The 23,832-nt window shown below is 56.8% G+C and overlaps 1 protein-coding gene across 1 annotated transcript in view; it reads right to left on the bottom strand.

Moving 5' to 3' along the window:
• LOC144950589 (voltage-dependent T-type calcium channel subunit alpha-1G-like) overlaps positions 1 to 23,832 on the bottom strand; it is a 192,747-nt gene that overhangs the window by 164,573 nt on the left and 4,342 nt on the right. The window contains 2 exon segments of the mRNA XM_078880736.1: positions 395 to 690; positions 692 to 950. Of these exon segments, the coding sequence (XP_078736862.1) occupies positions 395 to 690; positions 692 to 925 (530 nt within the window). The 5' untranslated portion in view covers positions 926 to 950.

Here is a 23,832-nt window from a genome sequence, read left to right on the forward strand (position 1 = left end):
GCGTAGCGCCTGGAGCTGCTCCGTGCGAACGTTCAAAATGAGATTCGCCGTGGCAACGCCGCCACCGCCAAAACCCTGGTGGGCCACTACCCCCCTGCCCCCCTTAACTGACGGGGCGCACCGCTCGAGATTCCCCCGGCGGCGGCGGCGGCTCACTGTCTCTTCCGCCCAGCGCCCGGGACGAGCGGGGTCTGGCTACACGCGGTGACAAGGAGGTTCAACGCGCACGAAGAGGCACCGGGGGGGGGGGCAGGGGGGATCAGGCGTGGGCGACCATTGCCCCCCGCCGCCCTCACGAACAACCTTCGGAGGCTTCCTCCTGGACAGACACTGACAAACAAGCGACAAACAACGGCAGCCACCACGAGGGTGCGCGCCAGCTCGGTAAGGATATGGGTTGCACACTACCTTGAGGCACCAGCAGCGAGGCCGTGTGCTCTGCCGCAGGACGTAGAAGGCGATGGGAGCCAGCAGCGGGTAGGGGAGGCCCTCCGTGGCCGAGCTCTTCCCGGCCTCCAAACCATCGCCGTCGTCGCCGCCGCCGCCGCCGCCATCGCCGCTGTCACCACCGGCGGCTCCACCACCGGGGGTGGCCGTGGAGGTGGCGCGGTTCGGCGCGGCCCTCCCCGCCGGGTCCCTGCCGCTCGCTCCCGCGTCGTAGATGTGGACGAAGGCGGTGGAGGAGGAGGAGGAGGGGGGGTAGCGGCGGTGGTGGTGGTAGTGGTGGCGGTGGTGGAAGCAGCGGACCGCCAGCGGTGGAGGCCGCGGGGGGGTGGGCGGCTGCGGGGGTAGCGGTGGACTCCCGCTGTAGCTGCTGCTGTAGCTGCTGCTGCTGCTGTAGCTGCTGCTGCTGCGGTGGCTGCGTGGAGTACGCGGCGGCTCTGCGAGCGGCGGCGGCGGCGGCGGGGCGAGCGCCATCGTCCATGGCAGCGCCGCGCCGGTGTCCCCGGCTGACGGACGGACGGAAGGACGCGGCGGATTAACGGAGGGATGGGTGGAGAGACAAGCGGACGGGCATATCGGGTGAAGGGAGAGACAGATCGACAGAGAGACAAAGGGACAGAGAGACAAAGAGACCGACGGGGGAGAGAAACAGATGGACAGAAGGGCAGATGGATGCATGGAGAGATGGAGGGACAGACGAACAGCCACCACGAGGCATCGCCACGAGGCATCGCCACGAGGCACCGCCACGAGGCATCGCCACGAGGCATCACCACGAGGCACCGCCACGAGGCATCGCCACGAGGCATCGCCACGAGGCATCGCCACGAGGCATCGCCACGAGGCACCGCCACGAGGCACCGCCACGAGGCACCGCCACGAGGCACCGCCACGAGGCACCGCCACGAGGCACCGCCACGAGGCACCGCCACGAGGCATCGCCACGAGGCATCGCCACGACGCATCGCCACGAGGCACCGCTACGAGGCATCGCCACGAGGCACCGCCACGAGGCACCGCCACGAGGCATCGCCACGAGGCACCGCCACGAGGCACCGCCACGAGGCACCGCCACGAGGCACCGCCACGAGGCATCGCCACGAGGCACCGCCACGAGGCACCGCCACGAGGCATCGCCACGAGGCACCGCCACGAGGCACCGTCACGAGGCATCGCCATGAGGCACCGTTACGAGGCATCACCACGAGGCATCACCGCGAGGCATCACCGCGAGGCATCATCGCGAGGCATCACCGCGAGGCATCACCGCGAGGCATCACCGCGAGGCATCATCACGAGGCACTCCCCACGCACGTGAACTGCTTCAATCATCGGCCGCTCCACACTCGCCGAATGGGGGGGGGGGGTTAACGATTCGAGTGGAAGCCACTGCCACCGCTGCCGCATTCTATTGTTTACACTGCTGTTGCCCCCCTCCCTACCTGCCCCCCCCCGGCCCCCCCTCCCGCCCCCGAGAGCAAAAAGCTCCAGAGAGGCTCAAAAATTCCGAGCGAAATTTCGGCCACGGAGGGCCTCCCCAACAAGCAACACACGCGGCACCGGCAAAGTCGCGGCGGATACGCGTCCCCGACACACGCGTTGAATTGAGAGCGGTGCTTGTTATTGTCGTCGTCATCGTTGTTGTTGTTGTGAGAGCTCGGGGAGGGACGAGCGAGGTGACGGAAGGTGAAGAGAGAGAGCAGATGGCCTGCAGCGTGGCGAGCGAGCGAGCGGGTGGGTGAGCGGATAAATGGGTGGGTGAGCGGATAAATGGGTGGGTGAGCAGATAAATGGGTTGCTGAGCGGATAAATGGGTTGGTGAGCGGATAAATGGGTGGGTGAGCAAATAAATGGGTGGGTGAGCGGATAAATGGGAAGGTGAGCGGATAAATGGGTAGGTGAGCGGATAAATGGGTGGGTGAGCGGATACATGGGTGGGTGAGCAGATACATGGGTGGGTGAGCGGATACATGGGTGGGTGAGCGGATACATTGGTGGGTGAGCGGATACATGGGTGGGTGAGCGGATACATGGGTGGGTGAGCGGATAAATGGGTGGGTGAGCGAATAAATGGGTGGGTGAGCGGATAAATGGGTGGGTGAGCGGATACATGGGTGGGTGAGCGGATACATGGGTGGGTGAGCGGATAAATGGGTGGGTGAGCGGATAAATGGGTGGGTGAGTGGATAAATGGGTGGGTGAGCGGATAAATGGGTGGGTGAGGAGATAAATGGGTGGGTGAGCGGATAAATGGGTGGGTGAGCGGATAAATGGGTGGGTGAGTGGATAAATGAGTGGGTGAGCGGATAAATGGGTGGGTGAGCGGATAAATGGGTGGGTGAGCGGATAAATGGGTGGGTGAGCAAATAAATGGGTAGGTGAGCGGATAAATGGGTAGGTGAGCGGATAAATGGGTAGGTGAGCGGATAAATGGGTGGGTGAGCAGAAAAATGGGTAGGTGAGCAAATAAATGGGTGGGTGAGCTGATAAATGGGTAGGTGAGCGGATAAATGGGTATGTGAGCGGATAAATGGGTGGGTGAGCGGAAAAATGGGTGGGTGAGGAGATAAACGGGTGGGTGAGCGGATAAATGGGTGGGTGAGGAGATAAACGGGTGGGTGAGCGGATAAATGGGTATGTGAGCGGATAAATGGGTGGGTGAGTGAATAAATGGGTGGGTGAGGAGATAAATGGGTGGGTGAGCGGATAAATGGGTGGGTGAGGAGATAGACGGGTGGGTGAGCGGATAAATGGGTAGGTGAGCGGATAAATGGGTGGGTGAGCGGAAATATGGGTGGGTGAGCGGTTAAATGGGTGGGTGAGCGGATACATGGGTGGGTGAGCGGATAAATGGGTGGATGAGCGGATACATGGGTGGGTGAGCAGATAAATGGGTGGGTGAGCGGATAAATGGGTGGGTGAGCGGATAAATGGGTGGGTGAGCGGATAAATGGGTGGGTGAGCGGATAAATGGGTGGATGAGCGGATAAATGGGTGGGTGAGCGGATACTTGGGTGGGTGAGCGGATAAATGGGTGGGTGAGCGGATAAATGGGTGGGTGAGCGGATACTTGGGTGGGTGAGCGGATAAATGGGTGGGTGAGTGTTTTGCGAGCGAGTGCATGCCGGGGAGCGGCAGCGTAGTAAGTTAGCGCGGCCGCGCTGCGAACCCAATGACCCCGGGTTCAATTACTGCTCGCGGCCTACACCGGTGACGATTATCTGAACCGTTCCTGGGCCTACCCTAGGTCGACTCAGCCTCAAATGAGTACCTGGTGCGGTGTGTAAACATCGCCACTGGGGAGACAAAGGCGGCTGGGGCGTGGTGCTGGCCAACCACCTCTTCGTGCGCCGTGCCGGCCTTCATTGGTGCTGCTATTCGCGAACAGCACTTGTCCCAACAGTCTGTTACAGGCTATATCTTTGTCTTTGGTGGCTATGCCTCACGCCGAGCAGCGCTCTTGACAGAGGCGCTCACGAACAGCACTTGCTCCAACACCCCGAGCGGCCTACACGGGTGACCTTTGTCTTTGTGCACGCCCATTACATTTGCACAGCTCCTTTCGGGGTCAGAGCCTCTCGCTTCATTCAATCACTGCCCCTATTGTGAGGGCACCCGTACGGGGACACCATTCAGAGGCGGCCGCGTGGCTCCGCGGTCAGATCCTCGGAGGTCAGAGCCTCAGAGGTCAGATAACCTGAGTCCCAATGCGGGTCTCGGCTGCCCGGCCACAGCGATTACACCGGGGGGGGGTCTCAAGCTTAGTGAGATGAGGGACTCAGCCCTGTCACAGATCCCTCGCACAGAGACCCATAGACTCGCACAGAGACCCGTAAACTCGCAAAGAGACCCATATACTCACACAGAGATCCATAGACTCGCACAGAGACACATAGACTCGCACAGAGACCCGTAAACTTGCACAGAGACCCGTAAACTCGCACAGAGACCCATAGACTCACACAGAGATCCATAGACTCGCACAGAGACACATAGACTCGCACAGAGACACATAGACTCGCACAGAGACCCGTAAACTCGCACAGAGACCCATAGACTCACACAGAGATCCATAGACTCGCACAGAGACCCATAGACTCACACAGAGACCCATAGATTCACACAGACTAAGTTGTGATGAAACCGGCTTCTCAAGCGTAGCGAGTTGATGCTGTCAGCCTGCCAACGAGTAAATATTCTACATTTGTTTTTACGCAGCTCTGAGAATTGCCCCCCTACCTCCCCCGCACCCTTCACCAGCGTGGTGAAATATGGTCAAAACAACCGCCGTCTTCCTGCCATGTGACAAACACAGCGTGGGGAGGAACCTCATCCAGCAGTGGACTGAGCAAGTATTTTTTTATTCGTGTTGAAACTCGGCAGCCCTCTCTTTCTCTATCGGGGGCACCACGGTGGCTGGGAGATGTTGACTACCTCTCCCGGTAGGCAGGACGTCGTGGGTTCCATGCCGATCCCCCTTGACGCCTGCGTCCAGCATTCCCTAACCGTTATTCACCATACTCTTTGGTTATTTCGGTAAAGTCACGTAGGTATAAATTAAAACAAATCACGACGTTTCGGGCGCAACACAAGCATCCATCATCAGGTGGGAAAGCTTTCCCACCTGATGATTATTTTCTACCTCCGTGACTTTACCGAAAGAACCAAAGAGTATGGATTCCTGCAGTCACGAAAGCTTCAAATCCTTATTCACCAACTTAGCTATCGACGATTTTGGTTCTCCGTGAACCGCATCTGGAATTCTACACCACGACTGCCTGCAGAGAGAGAGAGAGAAAGTGATGACATCAAGTGATGAGAGAGAATGTGATTAGATGATGATGTTCACCACAAGTACCGCGTGCGGATAATGCAGCATTGATTCCTTGCGAAAGGCATCTCTTTTTTGAACATCTTAAAACAACTCCTGTTGTATTGACGGAAAGGGTAGACACCTATTATTATTTTGTGTACTTTGATACTGGCAAGAAAGGTCGCATGATACAACTGCTGTTCGCCTTTTGGCGTTGTTCTCTGGTCTGACATTGGCGAGACTAGGCTCTAAAGAAGGCTGCCACTGGTGATGGCCAATCACTTTCAAAGTCAATGCATCATCTCCATATATATAAAAGGCAAAGTTATGATTATGTGTCTGTTCAAAATGTTTGGCGTACTTCCCGACATGCAACAAACTGGAAATTTGCCATGTGGGTACTTTCCAGACTGTACACCTTGCAAAAGTTATAAAAATACACTTTAGTTTTTTTTGTGGGTGGGGGGGAGAGCTCAATAATGCATTTATTTTTGCACGGCAAGTGAGCTGTGACGTCTCATCTGTCACGTGACGCGCGCATGTGGAAGCGTAACGCATCGTAGTGTAGTGGTTAGCGCTGCGCCGCGCTACGAACCCGGCGACCCGAGTTCGATTCCCGCTCACGGCCACCACCGGTGACGATGATTTCAACCGATCCTGGGCCTCCCCTAGGTCGACTCAGCCTCAAACGAGTAACTGCTGTGGTGTGTGAACATCGCCACTGAAGAGACAAAGGCGGCCGGGCGTGGTGGATCCAAGTCCCGGGCGAAGCCGGGTCGTTAAGCTCGTAGATTATACATCAGAGCCATGTTTGTTTGCACGCTCACCACGTGTGCCGTGTGTGGTTAACGCAGTAACTTGATGCCTTCTTCTATTCGGTGTTTGAACATCTTAACACAACTCCTGCTGTATTGCCAGAAAGGAGTTAAACATATTCGTATTTTTCGTACTTTGATACTGCCAAAAAAGGCCCCATGATAGATAATGCGATGTGACAAATTGATGAGATGAGGTGATTGTGAGACATTATGAGAAATACGGAATTATTTCCGGTAATTCATAAGGAAAAAAAAGGCTTCCGTAGGCCAATATCATTTTCGCCAAACTGGATTTTCGCGAGCATCTCCGGAACACATCCCTCGCGAATAACGCGGGAATGACGCATTTGGAGTTTGCGTGTCTCTCTCTCGTTCATCATCATCACGGTGGCTAGGAGATGTTAACTACCTCGTCTGGTATACAGGAGGATGTGGGTTCGATCCCGACCCTGAGGATGCCTGTTGTATATTTGGAGTGTGCGTGTCTCTCTCATCATCATCACGGTGGCTATGAGATGTTAACTCCCTCGCCTGGTGTACAGGAGAGCGTAGGTTCGAACCCGACCCTAACGACGCCTGCTGTATATTTGAAGTTTCCGTGTCTCTCTCTTTCATTATCATCACGGTGGCTAGGAGATGTTGACGACCTCGCCTGGTGTACAAGAGGTCGTGGGTTCGACCCCGACCTCTTACGCGGGCTGTATATTTGGAGTTTGCGTGTCTCTCTCGTTCATCATCATCACGGTGGATAGGATATGTTAACTCCCTCGCCTGGTATACAGGAGGTCGTGGGATCGAACCCGACCCCTGATGCCTGCTGCTGTATATTTGGAGTCTGCGTGTCTCTCTCTCTCCCCATGGTTGCATGGATTTTTCTCCGGGTCCTCCTCCGCTGTTTGCCCACCGCATTCAGAATCGACGTCACCGCGCGTTTCATCGAGAGAGATTCAACGCCCGATGTCGGCCGTGAGCGGGGATTGAACGCGAGTAGCCAGGGTTCGCAGCGCGGTGCGCTAACCGCAGCGCCACCGCTCGCCGTCGCACAAAGACAAAGGCAACGACCGCCGTATGGATCGAACAGACCACGAGGGCAAGTGCTGTTGGTGAGCCCCCCCCCCCCCCACAGATAAAAGACAAAGATCCCCCGTGTAGTCTAACAGACTGTTGGGGCAAGTGCTGTTAGCGAGCAGCACCTATGAAGGCCGACACCGTGGCACACGAAGGGGGTGGCCAACACCACGCCCGGCCGCCTTTGTCTCCCCCAGTGGCGATGTTCACTACACACCGCGCCTGGTATTCATTTGAGGCTGAGTCGACCTAGGGGAGGCCCAGGACCGGTTCAGATAATCGTCACCGGTGTTGGCCGCGAACGGGAATCGAACCCGGGTCGCCGGGTTCGTAGCGCAGCGTAGCGCTAACCGCTACACCACCGCTCCCCATACAGACACACACACAGATACACACTCGCACACCCAAGACACACACACTCAGACACCCACGCACACAATCGCACAATCACACACACGAGCACGCATTGCTGAATGTCATTGGAGCTGTCAGATTCAAAAGATGCGCACAGATACAGCACACGACGATGCACCGCAGACAGCGTCGCCTCATTTAAGAAATCCGCCCGGATCAATCAACGGAATTCTCTTAATTTCCTTTCCACTGACACGAGGGAAACGTCTAGCCGCGGAGATGGAGCGACAGAATCAGTTCGTGTGCGGGCGGGTGCTGCTGCCTGGATCGAGAGGTGGGCGAGAGGGCTTGGGGAGGCCTTCATCCAGCAGTGGATTGGCCATGGCTATGGTGGTGGTGATGATGGTGATGATGGTGATGATGGTGATGGTGGTGATGATGGTGATGATGGTGATGATGGTGATGATGGTGGAGCATCAAGGTGGACTGGGCTGAGCTACTTGGGAGGTTGATAATGGCCGTGACGAGACACTGGGCCGGACAGGAGCTTCCTACTCATTGCAGTCATGATTCTGTTGCTGATGATGATGAGTCTGCTGCTGCTGATGAGTCTGCTGATGATGATGAGTCTGCTGCTGATGATGAGTCTGCTGATGATGATACTGCTGCTGATGATGCTGATACTGCTGCTGATGATGAGTCTGCTGATACTGCTGCTGATGATGAGTCTACTGATGATGATACTGCTGCTGATGATGATATTGCTGCTACTGATAATGATACTGCTGATGATGATGCTGATACTGCTGCTGATGATGAGTCTGCTGTTGATGATTCTGCTGTTGATGACGAGTCTGCTGATGATGATACTGCTGCTGATGATGCTGATACTGCTGCTCATAATACCGCTGCTAATGATGATGATGATATTGCGGCTACTGATGATAATGATACTGCTGCTGCTGATGATGATGATATTGCTGCTGATGATGATACTGCTGCTGATGATGCTGATACTGCTGCTGATGATGACACTGCTGATCATAATCCTGCTGCTAATGATGATGATATTGATGCTGATGCTGATACTGCTGCTGATGATACTGCTGCTGATGATGATGTTGATGGCACTGCTGATCACAATCCTGCTGCTAATGAGGATGATGATATTGAGGCTGCTAATGCTGCTGATACTGCTGCTGATGATGATGATACTTCTGCTGCTAATGATGATACTGCTGATCACAATACCGCTGCTAATGATGATGATGATACAGCTGCTGATGGTGAACATTACGGATGTGATCCTGCTGCTGCTGCTGATGATGATGATGGTTGCGACTGTGATGATGTGAGTGCCGCCGCTGCTGCTGCTGCTGCCGATGATGATGATTCTGCTGTTACAGCTGCCAACTGCTCCAATTACCATAATGGTTCTCAATCAGCCCCGTCTCGGATGTGAACCGATGACCTTCGCACGAGGGACTCACTGCTTAATCAAATGAGCAGGAACAGACAAATAGAGACAAAGACCGCCCACGTAGCCTTGCTAGACTGTTGGGGCAAGCGCTGTTAGCGAGCAGTAGCACCGAAGAAGATCGGCACAGCGCACAAGGGGGTCTGGCCATCCCCACGCCCGGCCGCCTTTGTATCGCACAGGCCTGTTGTTGAATACACACCGCACCGGATACTTTTTTAAGGCTGAGTCGACATAGGGGAGACCCAGAACAGGCTCCGTAATTCACCGCTGATGCTGGCCGCGAGCGGGTTCCGAACTCTGGGTGCCGGGTTTGTCTGAACCGGTCCTGGGCCTCCCCTAGGTTAATTCAGCCTTAAATTTGTACGGAACATTGTAGAAGCATCACAAGTGGAGAGAGAAAGGTGGCCCGGGCGTGGCTGTGGCCACACTGCCCCTTCACGAGTGTCGTGTGCTCAGCCTCAACAGGTGCTCGCTAACAGCACTTACCCCGACAATCTGTCAGGGGCTACATGCGGGGGATGTTTGTATTTGCAGTGTCACGGGATATGTGTGTGTGCGTGTTTTTTTAAATCTGAAAGTTCAAATGACATTGCACACACTGTGTGCGGATTTGTGATTGTGCGATTACGAGGAGCGGCGGTGCAGCGGTGAGCGCCACGCTGCGCTACGAACCCCGCGCCCCGAGTTCGATTCCCGCTCACGGCCACCAACGCCAGGTGACGATTATCTGAACCGGTCCTGGGCCTCCCCTAGGTCGACTCGGCCTCGAATGAGTTACCTGGTCCAGTGTATAGTGAACATCGCCACTGGAGGAGGCAAAGGCGGCCGGTCGTGGTGCTCGTGTGTCATGGTGACAGTCTTCACACGTGCTCGCTAACAGCACTTGCCCCAACAGTCTGTTACAGGCTATACGGGGGTCTTTGTCTTTGTGTCTGTGTGTGTGTTTACGAGGAGCGGTGGTGCAACAGTTAGCGTGGCTGCACTACGAATATGGCGTCCCGAGTTAGATTCCCGCTGACGGCCAACACCAGCGACGATTATCATGAACCGGTTCTGAGCCTCCACTAGGTCGACTCGGCCTCAAATGAGTACTTGATGCGTGTGTAAACAATCGCCACATGGGAGACAAAGGCGGTCGGGCGTGGTGCCCCCCCCCCCCCTTGAGTGCTGCCACAGCGCCGGTCTTCATAGGTGCTCGCTAACAGCGCCTACCCCAACAGCCTGGTAAAGTCACACAATGGGCCTGAACCATGGGTGTGTGTGTGTCTCTCTCTTTCATGAGGCTCATAATGGCCGCGTCGGAGACACTGAGTCAACACTGCTGAGCCCCAGGGTTCAAGCCCTGGGTCTGGGTGTGTTTCTCAGGTTCATCATGGCTGGGTCAGAGACACCGAGCCAACACTGCTGAGATGCTGGGTTCACCAGGACCCGGCATCTCAGCATCTTTTGTTGTCCTGACCTGTGTCGTCGGCGGCGAGTGGGGTCCCCCGTCGTTAGTGGGGTGCCGGTGATAGAGTTGGCACTCCCCCCCCCCCCCCCCACTGAGCTCTCACGCAAATGAAAGTCCGGGCAGGGGGTGCCAGGACGAGTCCCTTGGGGAGAGAGCCACGTGGGAAGGTGACATTCACGCGCCGCGACCACCCCCCCCCCGGGTCTAACCCTCCACAGACTGTTGGGACAAGCGGCGTGGTGGTGGTGTGGTGGTGGTGGTGTGGTGGTGGTGGTGTGGTGGTAGTGGTGGCGTGGTGGTGGTGTGGCGTGGTGGTGTGGTGTGGTGGTGGTGTGGTGGTGGTGTGGCGTGGTGGTGGTATGGTGTGGTGGTGGTGTGGTGGTGGTGGTAGTGTGGCGTGGTGGTGTGGCGTGGTGGTGTGGCGTGGTGGTGGTGTGGCGTGGTGTTGGGTGGTCAGCTCCTCGCCCGGCCGGCCCCACCTTTAGTCCGCCCTCTGCAGGAATTTAGCAAACGGGCCGCGTTCGAGGTGCTCGTTGAAGGCCCGAGTCAACCCCGGGGGGGGTGGGAGCGGAGGCCCCGGGACCGCTCCGGGTGTTTGTCGCCGGTGGCCGCGAGCGGGGGGGGGGGGGGGGCGAGCGCGGGTGTTGGGGCCGGGGTTTGGGAGCGCGGAGCGCGTTCCACCACTGCGCCACCGCTCCCCGTGCACGACAAGCAGCGATCCCGCAGACACAAACTCACAAAGACACCCCCCCCCCCACCCGTGTAGCCTTCGCAGCCTGTTGGGGCAAGTGCTGTTAGCGAGTAGCACCTACGAAGGCCGGCACGGCGCACGAGGTGGTGGGTGGCCAGCACCACGCCCGGCCGCCTTTGTCTCCCCAGTGGCGATGTTTACTACGCACCGCACCAGGTACTCATTTGAGTCGACCTAGGGGAGGCCCAGGACTGATTCAGATGACCGTCACCGGTGTTTGCCGTGAGCGGGAATCGAACCCCGGTCGCCAGGTTCGTTTCGCAGCTCGCTAACCACTGCACCACCACTCCCCGCACACAGACTCACACAGAGACACACAGAGACATACAGAGACATACAGACCCAAAGACTCACACAGAGATACACAGAGACACACAGACCCAAAGACTCACACAGAGACACACGAAGACTCACAGACTCATGCAGAGACACAGAGTCCCACACAGAGACGTACAGACTCACACAAAGACTCACACAGACTCACACAAAGACTCACACGGACTCACACAAAGACTCACACAGACTCACGCAGAGACACAGACTCACACTGAGACCCACATACTCACACAGAGACTCACACAAAGACACAAATACTCACACAGAGACACACAGACTCACACAGAGACTCACACAAAGACACAAAGACTCACACAGAGACTCACACGGACTCACACAAAGACTCACACAGACTCACGCAGAGACACAGACTCACATCGAGACACAGAGACTCACACAGAGTCACAGACTCACATCGAGACACAGACTGACGCAGAGACACACAGACTCATGCAGAGACACACAGACTCACACAGAGACAGACTCACATCGAGACCCACAGATACTCGCCGACTCACACAGAGGCACACCAACTCCCAGAGTCACACTAGACTCACGGCAGAGTCAGAGACAGACTCACACACGAATGAAAATGTTCAATTTCAAAGAGGATTTGATGGATTTTGCTTGACACAGTTGGTGAAAAAAGTCCCGGAGGGCCCAAAGATGTCACGGCCAGAGACAAGCAGCACTCTGATCAAAGTTGTAAGAGATAAAGAGATACGTGTCTTGAATTGAACACGGATTTTATTATAGCAGCTTGGGGTTGGGGGGGTTAGAAACGATGGAGGGGAATTCTAAAGTGGAGCGGTGCGAGGGAAGAAGCAGAAGTGAGGTCACTACCTGCGGTGTGGTGAGTGATGAGTGGGTGAGTGGTGAGTGAGTGAGTAGGTGGGTGGGTGGGTGAGTGAGTGGGTGAGTGAGTGAGTGAGTGGGTGGGTGGGTGGGTGAGTGAGTGAGTGAGTGGGTGAGTGAGTAAGTGGGTGGGTGCGTGGGTGAGTGGGTGAGTGAGTGGGTGAGTGAGTGAGTGAGTGGGTGGGTGAGTGAGTGAGTGAGTGGGTGAGTGAGTGAGTGGGTGGGTGAGTGAGTGAGTGGGTGGGTGAGTGGGTGAGTAAGTGGGTGGGTGGGTGAGTGAGTGAGTGGGTGAGTGAGTGGGTGCGTAAGTGAGTGAGTGGGTGGGTGAGTGAGTGGGTGGGTGGGTGGGTGGGTGAGTGAGTGGGTGGGTGAGTGAGTGAGTGGGTGGGTGAGTGAGTGAGTGGGTGAGTGGGTGAGTGGGTGAGTGGGTGGGTGAGTGAGTGAGTAAGTGAGTGAGTGAGTGAGTGGGTGAGTGAGTGAGTGAGTGGGTGAGTGAGTGGGTGGGTGGGTGAGTAAATGGGTGGGTGGGTGAGTGAGTGAGTGAGTGGGTGGGTGAGTGAGTGAGTGGGTGGGTGGGTGGGTAAGTGAGTGAGTGGGTGGGTGGGTGGGTGAGTGGGTGGGTGGGTGAGTGAGTGGGTGGATGGGTGGGTGGGTGGGTGGGTGAGTGAGTGAGTGGGTGGGTTGGTGGGTGGGTGGGTGGGTGGGTGGGTGAGTGAGTGGGTGGGTGAGTGAGTGAGTGAGTGGGTGAGTGAGTGAGTGGGTGAGTGAGTGAGTGGGTGAGTGAGTGAGTGAGTGAGTGGGTGGGTGAGTGAGTGGGTGGGTGGGTGAGTAAATGGGTGGGTGGGTGGGTGGGTGGGTGAGTGAGTGAGTGGGTGGGTAAGTGAGTGAGTGGGTGGGTGGGTGAGTGAGTGAGTGAGTGGGTGGATGGGTGGGTGAGTGAGTGAGTTGGTGGGTGGGTGGGTGGGTGAGTGAGTGAGTGAGTGAGTGAGTGGGTGGGTGGGTGAGTGAGTGGGTGAGTGAGTGAGTGAGTGGGTGAGTAAGTGGGTGGGTGAATGAGTGGGTGGGTGGGTGAGTGAGTGGGTGAGTGAGTGAGTGAGTGGGTAGGTGAGTGAGTGGGTGGGTGGGTGGGTGAGTGGGTGAGTGGGTGGGTGAGTGAGAGCGTGGGTGAGTGAGTGAGTGAGTGGGTGGGTGAGTGAGTGAGTGAGTGGGTGGGTGAGTGAGTGCGTGGGTGAGTGAGTGAGTGAGTGAGTGAGTGAGTGAGTGAGTGGGTGGGTGAGTGGGTGGGTGAGTGGGTGGGTGGGTGAGTGAGTGGGTGGGCGGGCGGGTGAGTGAGTGGGTGGGTGGGTGAGTGCGTGGGTGAGTGAGTGAGTGGGTGGGTGAGTGAGTGGGTGGGTGGGTGGGTGAGTGAGTGAGTGAGTGGGTGGGTGGGTGAGTGAGTGAGTGGGTGGGTGGGTGAGTGGGTGGGTGGGTGAGTGAGTCAGTGGGTGGGTGAGTGAGTGAGTGGGTGAGTGGGTGGGTGGGTGAGTGAGTGAGTGGGTGAGTGAGTGGGTGAGTGAGTGGGTGAGTAACTGGGTGGGTGAATGAGTGAGTGAGTGAGTGGGTGGGTGAGTGAGTGAGTGAGTGGGTGGGTGAGTGAGTGAGTGGGTGAGTGGGTAGGTGGGTGAGTGAGTGAGTGGGTGGGCGGGTGGGTGAGTGAGTGAGTGGGTGGGTGGGTGGGTGAGTGAGTGAGTGGGTGAGTGAGTGGATGGGTGGGTGAGTGAGTGAGTGGGTGGGTGGATGAGTGAGTGGGTGAGTGTGTGGGTGAGTGGGTGAGTGAGTGAGTGGGTGGGTGGGTGGGTGAGTGAGTGAGTGGGTGGGTGGTTGAGTGGGTGGGTGGGTGAGTGAGTGGGTAGGTGAGTGAGTGAGTGAGTGGGTGGGTTAGTGAGTGAGTGGGTGAGTGGGTGGGTAGGTGAGTGAGTGAGTGAGTGGGTGAGTTGGTGGGTGGGTGATTGCGGCCTGCAGTGTGGTGAGCGTGTGTGCGAGGGTGTTGTTGTGACCTGCGGTGTGGCAAGTGGTGAGTAGGTGTGTGTGTGTAGCGGTGGTAGTGTAGCGCTTAGCGCGCTGCGCTACGAACCTGGCGATTCCCGCTCACGGCTAACACCAGTGACGATTATTTGAACCGGTCTTGGGCCTCCCCTAGGTCGACTCAGCCTCAAATGAGTACCTGGTGTGGTGCGTAAACATCGCCACTACCATTTGCCACCCACCCCCTCGTGTGCCGTGTCGGCCTTCATAGATGCTCGCTAACAGCACTTGCCCCAACAGTGCGTCAAGGCTATACGGGGCATCTTTGTCTTTGTATATATTATCGTGTTGTGGGGAGCGGTAGTGTCGCAGGTGAGCGTGGCCGCGCTACGAACCCGGCGACGCGAGTTCAATTCCCGCTCGCGGCCGCCAACACCCAGTGACGATCATCTGAACCGATCCTTTGGCCTCCCGCTAGGTCGACTGAGCCTCAAATGATCACGTGGCCCTTCCCAGGCCGGCTACAGCCCCACGGCACTTGCCCCCAACATTCGGAGGAATAACAATAATGGGGGTTTTGTTCCCCTTTTTTCTTTGGCAACAAAACTGGAACCTTTTTACGAGGAATCATGTTTACATTAACCACAATACCTGCGCTCAGAATGCAAACAAAAGGCACACTCTGATAATGCATGCATTGTCCTTGAAACTGATTGGTCCACGCCAGAGACGGCTTTCCTTAGAGCCCAGTCTCGTGGTGTTCGACCAGAGGACGCCAAAAGGCGCACAGCTCAAACACAACGCCACCATCAGAGTAATGAGGGCTCCGTTGCCAGTACCAAAATGTAATCATAGGTTTTTCCTCTTTGTGTGGGTTGCTTCGCCCTGCGGTCTGTTAAGGCTATAGGGGGGATCTTTGTATTTGTTTGTGTGCGTGAGTGAGTTGATGTGACCGGCAGCGTGGTGGTGGTTGAACACTGTGTGGTGGTGGTGGTTCAACACAGTGTGGTGGTGGTTGAACACAGTGTGGTGGTGGTGGTTGAACACTGGGTGGTGGTGGTGGTGGTTCAACACAGTGTGGTGGTGGTGGTTCAACACAGTGTGGTGGTGGTGGTGGTTGAACACAGTGTGGTGGTGATGGTGGTGGTGGTTCAACACAATGTGGTGGTGGTTCAACACAGTGTGGTGGTGGTGGTTAAACATAGTGTGGTGGTTGAACACTGTGTGGTGGTAGTGGTGGTGGTGGTTGTGGTTCAACACAGTGTGGTGGTGGTGGTGGTTGACCACAGTGTGGTGGTGGTGGTGGTTAAACACTGTGGTGGTAGTGGTGGTGGTTGAACACTGTGTGGTGGTAGTGGTGGTGGTGTTTCAACACAGTGTGGTGATTGTGGTGGTGGTGGTGGTGGTTGAACACAGCGTGGTGGTGGTGGTGGTTGAACACAGTGTGGTGGTGGTGGTGGTGATGGTGGTGGTGGTGGTGGTTCAACACAGTGTGGTGGTGGTGGTGGTAGTGGTGGTGGTGGTTAATTACCACGAAACCACGAATTAAACATAAACCTGTAGCAAATAAGCTTGTGCCGGAGGCCCCGGGGGGACAGGCGTCTAGGACGTCTCCTGGCCAAACCCCAATTGGTGGAGCCAGCAAATTGAATCTTCACCCTCGGGGCTCCTCCAGAAACAACGAAAAGCCATTACGGATGGCCACGTGGAATGTTCGAAAGCTCACTGCGGAGGAGAGGTTGCCACTCCTTTGTCGGGAGCTGGACTGGTACCGCCTGGATCTCTGTGGCATTCAGGAGGTCCGGTGGGCCGGTTCTGGCTCCTGCCACCATGAGGGGTGGACAGTCCTCTACTCGGGGCAGGAGACTGCCAAACAACAGGGTGTGGCTCTTCTTTTGAACAAAAGAATGAAGGGGGCGTGGGAGCGTGGCGGTGAGGTGTGGGAAGCTGTAAGCCCCAGGATACTTTGGGCTCGCCTTCCCATCAACCGGGGGCGAGGAGTGGTGGTCGTGGTTACTTATGCCCCCACCGAAGACGAACATCCGTGGAGGGATGCAGGCAAAGCCGATGAGTCAGATGCCTTCTATGACCTCCTGTCACAGGTGCTGGCTAAAGTAGCCACTCGGGACAGAGTCATCTTGTTGGGTGACTTCAATGCCCGAGTTGGTCATGATGCTGGCACCTGGTCTGGAGTGATTGGAAGGCATGGTCCAGATCAGCTCAATAACAACGGTAGGAGGCTGCTAGATTTTTGTGCAGCCCATGGGCTTGTAATTACCAACACGCTCTTCCGGCATTGGCGCATCCACACAACATCATGGACGCATGACGGGTCCAAGCAAAAACATCTGCTGGACTACATAGTGACGGACCAGCGGATGCGAGCCCATGTCCTTGACACCAGGACCTACCGTGGAGCTGATCTGCCCTCTGACCATCGACTAGTCATCTGTAAGATGCGCCTGCCATTCTTCCACTCCGGTGGTGGGTGTACACCCAGGACCCCATTCCAACCAAAAGTGGCCTGGTCTCAGTTAGCTAATGAAAGTTGCAAGCGAGAATTTCATCATCGCTTGCAGCTGGGGTTGGCATCGTCCCCCACTCCTCCTGATGTCGAGGGTAAATGGGCGAAGTTTAGGACTGTGACTCATGCAGCTGCAATGGCTGCTTTGGGTACGCGGTCCAGACCTCCCCAGAAACCCTGGCTGACAGAGGAGGTGTTCAGGTTAATTGAGAAAAAGCGACAGGCCCACTCTGATCGGCTACAGCATCCCACGTCAGAGAATGAGGAGGTTTACCGCAGCCTTCGCTCGGAAGTTCGGAGAGCCATAAGGCGCTGCAAGGATGGGTGGTGGTCACGGGTTGCTGAGGAGATGGAGTCTGCCTCAGTGGCCCGCGATCACAAATCACTATTTAACTCCATCAAAAAAGTAACCTGCAGCGCAAAACCTATTACCATCATTAGGGGAAAAAACGGTGATCCAATCTCCGACCCCCAGGAACAGGTTTGCAGATTTGCTGAGCATTTCTGTGAGGTCCTGGGGGAGGGAAAATCTCTCAGCCAGGAAAACATCATGGGACAAAGTGGGGATAACCCTGCTGAGGCTGCGGTGCCTCAAATATTGGAAGAGATCACCCCCTGTGAGTGGCTGGCTGAGGTGCCATCTGTTGAGGAAGTACTGAAGGCGATCCGGAGTCTGACACCAGGAAAGGCACCGGGCAGAGATGATCTCCCAAGCGAAATGCTCAGGGAGGGTGGCGTTTGTGCACAGACTGCCCTACATGAAATCATAACAACAGTCTGGACCACTGGACGGGTTCCACAGGATTGGAAGGATGCCCTGGTGGTCCCCCTCTTTAAAAAGGGGGACCGCACAGACTGTAACTACTACAGGGGCATCTCACTCCTCAGTGTGCCGGGAAAGGTCCTGGCAAGGAGTATTCGACATCCCCTTGCTAGGCACGCTGAAGAGAGGCTTGCGGAGCCCCAATGCGGTTTCAGGAAAGGGCGGTCCTGCACAGATGCCATATTTTCTGTCCGTCTGCTACAGCAGAGATGTAGGGAATTCCAACAAGACCTACATCTCTGCTTTATTGACCTGGCCAAGGCCTATGAAACCATCAGTAGACCTGGGCTCTGGGTTGTTCTTCGTGCTTTCGGAGTCCCTGACCCTCTGCTCACGATCATTAAGGACCTTCATGATGGTGAGCAGGCCCGGGTAAAACTACGTGGCCGGGAGTCAGAGCCTTTCCCTGTACACCTTGGAGTGCGGCAGGGATGTCCTCTGGCTCCCACATTATTTAACATCTATTTTGACCGCGTAGTTCGTGAAGCCTTCAATAGCTGTACCGGGGGATTTTCCATTTGGTACAGATATAATGGGAGGCTGATCGATGCCCGGGTGCGATCAAGGGATGGCTCCCTATTGGTCAACCACGTTATGTATGCCGATGATTTGGTAATAGCTGCTCATTCAGAGGAGTTGGAGACGCTGCTGCTGAGACTGGAGCGTGCCACTAAGAGGTGGGGCCTTACCATCAGCCCCACCAAAACTAAGCACCTGCCTGGGTATTTTGTACCATCGGACATTCCACCCCCACAACTCCCAATCGGTGATGGGGCAGTAGTGGAGAGAGTGGAGCGTTTCCCATACCTGGGCAGTGTGCTTATGACCGGCTCCAGTTTAACAGCAGAGGTCTCACTCCGAATCAGTCGAGCGGCAATATGTTTTCATCGGTTGCGTAACGCTGTGTGGAAGCTACCTGGTCTGTCGCTCCGCACGAAGCTTCAGGTCTTCTCGGTCACAGTCATTCCATCCCTTCTCTACGCTTGCGAAACGTGGACCCCCCTAATCGAGCATCTTCGCCGGTTGGAAACATTTAGGCTGGCCTGCCTACAATCCATCCTGGGTTTGACCAGGCTGGATTGTGTGAGGAGCTCACAAATCCTTGAAAGATCTGGGCAAAGTCCCATCGGTGAGCTCCTCCGGCGGGCAAGGCTGCGTTGGCTGGGTCATGTAGCCCGCATAACCAGCCACCGCATGCCTAAACAGATTTTGTTCGGCCGGATCGAGGGGGCTAGACGGGCGCGGTACGGGCTAGAGAAGAGATGGAGTGATGTGGTACAGGAGGACGTGGAGCTGAGTGGACTTGCCGATGACTGGTACCAGCGGTGTCAAGATCGGCCTCAGTGGAGGAGGCTCGTGAAGGACGCTACTGGGCAGTTGGAGGCAGTCGCCCTCCAACAACAACGGAGGGCGGAGGAGCGACGCTCACAACAACGAGCGGAGCGCCGGGTGGCTAAAGCACAGCAAGTTGGTACAGTAGGGGGCACAGGTGGTGCATCAGCCAGTCATCTTGGTCATCTCAGTCAGTCGACCCGTGGCACCTGGGTCTGCCCCGTGACCTCCTGCCAGCGGGCGTTCGACACTTCACGTGGCCTCAAGGTGCACTTGGCCTGGCACAAGCGTCGTGGTGACGTCACCGCCACTTAGTGGCGAATGGCGGTTGTTGTTGTTGTTGGTTGAAAACAGTGTGGTGGTGGTGGTGATTGAATACAGTGTGGTGGTGGTGGTGGTGGTGGTGGTGGTGGTGTTGGGGGGGGGGTGGTGGTGGTGGTTCAATACCGTGTGGTGGTGGTGATGGTTGAACACAGTGTAGTGGTGGTGGTTGAACACAGCGTGTTGGTGGTGGTGGTGGTTGAACACACCGTGGTGGTGGTGGTGGTTGTTGAACACAGCGTGGTGGTGGTGGTAGTTGAACACAGTGTGGTGGTGGTGGTGGTTGAACACAGCGTGGTGGTGGTGGTGGTGGTTGTTGAACACAGTGTGGTGGTGGTGGTGGTTGAACACAGCGTGGTGGTGGTGGTGGTGGTGGTTGAACACAGCGTGGTGGTGGTGGTTGTTGAACACAGTCTAGTGGTGGTGGTGGATGAGACGAGAGAGTGTCTGGTAGTCCTCAACATGGGTAGAGGAATCGGTGAGTGGAGTTTCCCCGGGAGCCATGGCTTGGAATCTGTCCGGTGCAGCCAAGCGGAAGCCGAGTACTGCTGGTGGTGGTGGTGGACGATGGTGATGTTGGTGGTGGATGGTGATGTTGGAGGTGGTGGTGGTGGATTATGGTGGTGGTGGATGATCTTGATGGGTGGTGGATGATGGTGGTGGACGATGGTGATGTTGGTGGTGGATGGTGATGTTGGAGGTGGTGGTGGTGGATTATGGTGGTGGTGGGTGATCTTGATGGGTGGTGAATGATGTTGGTGGACGATGGTGATGTTGGAGGTGGTGGTGGATGATGGTGGTGGTGGACGATGGTGATGTTGGTGGTGGTTTGTGATGTTGGAGGTGTTGGTGGTGGTGGATGATGTTTGGGGGTGGTGGATGATGGTCGTGGATGACCGTGGTGCTGGTGATGTTGGTTACGACCACGATGATGATGATGACACTTCTGATGCGTTTTTGTATTTACCGGCGTGCTGAAATATGGGCAAACAATCGCTGGAACTGACAGAGCTTTGATATGTGAGTTCACCTGCGTGTGTGTGGTGTGTGTGTGGTGTGTGTGTGGTGTGTGTGTGGTGTGTGGTGTGTGTGGTGTGTGTGGTGTGTGGTGTGTGTGGTGTGTGTGTGGGGTGTGTATGGTGTGTGTGTGTTCACTATGCGACTGTACACGGACACACACACAGGGCGGCCAAACAGGAAAGTAATCCGACACCTAAGTACGTTACAGTTCCAATTTACCCATTATTGCAAGTCGTGGCTACACACACACAGACAGACACAGAGTGTGTGTTTGTGTATCTTGGCCACTGGGGAGACAAAGGCGGTCGCGGCGTGGTTCTCTCCACCCCCACCCCCTTGTGTGACGTGCCGGCCTTCATAGGTGCTCGCTAACATCACTTGCCCCAACAGTCTGTAACAGGCTATACGGGGGATCTTTGTCTTTGTATGTACAGCGTGTGTGTGGGTTAGCACCGTGGGAGCGGTGGTGCTGCGGTTAGCGCGCTGCCCTATGAACCCGGCGACCTGGGTTCGATTCCCGCTCACGGCCAACACCAGTGACGATTATCTGAACCGGTCCTGGGCCTCCCCTAGGTCGACTCAGCCTCAAAGGAGTACCTGGTGCGGTGTGTACTAAACATCGCCACTGGGGAGACAAAGGCGGCCGGGCGTGGTGTTGGCCACCCCACCCCCCCGTGCGCCGTTCCGGCCTTCATAGGTGCTCGCTAACAGCACTTGCCCCAGCAGTCTGTGAAGGCTACACGGGGGATCTTTGTTCTATGTTGCATCGTAGCGATCCGAGTTCACGTCCTGGCCACCATCATCAGTGGCGAGTGACGTCTGACCTGGATCTCCAAAGGGAGACGGTGTGGTGGTTAAATTAACCTCATGGCGGTTCCCTGGGGTACCCACAATACCCCGGCTCTCGCACGATGTCCGTGATAGAGTCGTTTTTAGTCTGTCGATGCATCGGCCATGCGGCCATGGACTCATCTCGACGAGTTGTACTCACGATGCACCACCACGGTGCGTACGAGCAGTTCAGGATTTCGGCTGCGTTTCGACATCGCGAAGTGTGGCACCGCTGCCGGATTGATTGGTACCCCAGTCGCAGAGTGAAGTTACACCCCTGGGGGAAAAAGTTTGCGTCCCTGAAATAAAATATCTAATCGTCTCCGCCATTTTGTATTAATTGGTAAGCCCAGGGTCCCGCCATGAGGCTCAAATAAAGGGTGGTGGAAATAGATCGTGGGCTGTGACGACACGCACGGTGTCAGACACGCGTGGCCGCTCGAGCGAAATATTGAACTCAAGAACGGGCACGTTGAGTCGAGGAAGCGCTGGGAACGACACCACCACGGGTGAGATGCGAGGCAGAGCGCGGAACCCGTGGGAGTCGTGGACACACGCGCAGGTTCGTGGCATCATCCAGCAGTGGATAGCCCACGGTGGTGGTGTTGATGATGGTGGTGGTGGTGGTAGCAGCATGGAGAGACGCGTGCTTGGAATCGCACCGAGAGGCAGAGAGAGAAGCCACGCGGAGCAGCGGAGGCACGCACTGCGGGCGAGTGGTAAGATTCGAACTGTGACGGCCAGAAGGGAGCACCACGGCCCCATCGTCACGAGGACAGGAATTGAATCGCGACCCAGAGAAGGCGTCGGCCCACACCCCACCCCGGGCTGGTGGAGATGGAGCGATTGTGAAGATGGGCCACGATGCGTGGAGGATGCAGATGCTGGACTCAAGTTGCGAATTTATTTTGCACGCGATGAACGCGTGAGAGTAGAACTGCTGCGTGAGTGCCGCTGACTGGAGCTGAGTGGAGCTGACTGGAGCTCCAGTCAAACGACCTCATGAATCTGCGCTTTCAATGTGCCTTCTTTAATTGGCACCTTTTGGATCCTGACGCCGGTTACTCAACGATTGGGCCGCCTTCGCCTTGCGAATGTCGTCAATGCTTGGTGGTGGGTGGTTGGTGGTGGGTGGTTGGTGGTGGGTGGTGGGTGGTGGTGGTTGGTGGTGGGTGGTGGTGGTTGGTGGGTGGTGGTGGGTGGTTGGTGGTGGGAGGTGGGTGGTTGGTGGTGGGGGGTGGGTGGTGGGGGGTGGGTGGTGAGTGGTGGAGGGTGGGTGGTGGGTGGTTGATGGTGGGTGGTGGGTGGTGGTTGGTGGTGGGTGGTGGGTGGTGGTGGTTGGTGGTGGGTGGTGGTGGTTGGTGGTGGTGGGTGGTGGGTGGTGGGTGGTGGTTGGTGGTGGGTGGTGGGTGGTTGGTGGTGGGGGGTGGGTGGTGGGGGGTGGGTGGTGAGTGGTGGAAGGTGGGTGGTGGGTGGTGGGTGGTTGATGGTGGTTGGTGGTGGGTGGTGGGTGGTGGTGGGTGGTGGTGGTTGGTGGTGGTTGGTGGTGGCTGGTGGTGGGTGGGTGGTGGGTGGTGGTGGTGGTTGGTGGTGGGTGGTGGTGGTTGGTGGTGGTTGGTGGTGGGTGGTGGGTGGGTGGTGGTGGGTGGTGGTGGTGGGTGGTGGGTGGTGGGTGGTGGTGGGTGGTGGGTGGTGGGTGGTTGGTGGTGGTGGGTGGTGGGTGGTGGTGGGTGGTTGGTGGTGAGTGGTGGGAGGTGGGTGGTTGGTGGTGGGGGGTGGGTGGTGGGGGGTGGGTGGTGAGTGGTGGAGGGTGGGTGGTGGGTGATTGATGGTGGGTGGTGGGTGGTGGTTGGTGGTGGGTGGTGGGTGGTGGTGGATGGTGGTGGGTGGTGGTGGTTGGTGGTGGGTGGTGGTGGGTGGTGGGTGGGTGGTGGTGGTTGGTGGTGGTTTGTGGTGGGTGGTGGTGGGTGGTGGGTGGGTGGTAGTGGGTGGTGGTTGTGGGTGGTGGGTGGTGGTGGGTGGTTGATGGTGGGTGGTTGATGGTGGGTGGTGGTGGGTGGTGGTGGTTGGTGGTGTGGTTGGTAGTGGGTGGTGGGTGGCGGTGGTGGTTGGTGGTGGGTGGTGGGTGGGTGGTGGGTGGTGGTGGATGGTGGGTGGTGGGGTTGGTGACGGGTTCTTGATCTTTAACGTGAAGTGGCTCGTGGCGTCGTCGCGACGACAGCGCCGGATGCGCCTCACATGAGCCCAGGGGCGGCCACTGGCGGCCACTGGAGGCCGAACCGCGAAACATTCGCGACGCGACCACTCGAAGCGCCACGGGGCCACCAACTTCACTCGCCGCGGCCGCCGCCAGAATGTGGATCGTGAGTGACGCCTCGAGAAGAGATGGCGACCGCCATGAGAGACAGAGAGAGAGAGACAGAGAGAGAGAGAGTGAGAAGGTAATTCCATCCAGCAGTGGAGTGAGGAGGTATGTTTGCTGATACCTCGAGTGTGAGATGCAGAGAGGGCGCGTTAGTGATACGGTGAGAGGAGATGGCGACCGCGAGTGAGAGGGAAAGTCGTCCTATCCAGCTGTGGATTGAGCACGTCTCTCGCTGCTGCTGCT

The sequence above is a fragment of the Lampetra fluviatilis genome, chromosome 58 (assembly GCF_964198595.1).
Source record: "Lampetra fluviatilis chromosome 58, kcLamFluv1.1, whole genome shotgun sequence".
In the NCBI taxonomy this organism is placed as follows: domain Eukaryota; kingdom Metazoa; phylum Chordata; class Hyperoartia; order Petromyzontiformes; family Petromyzontidae; genus Lampetra; species Lampetra fluviatilis.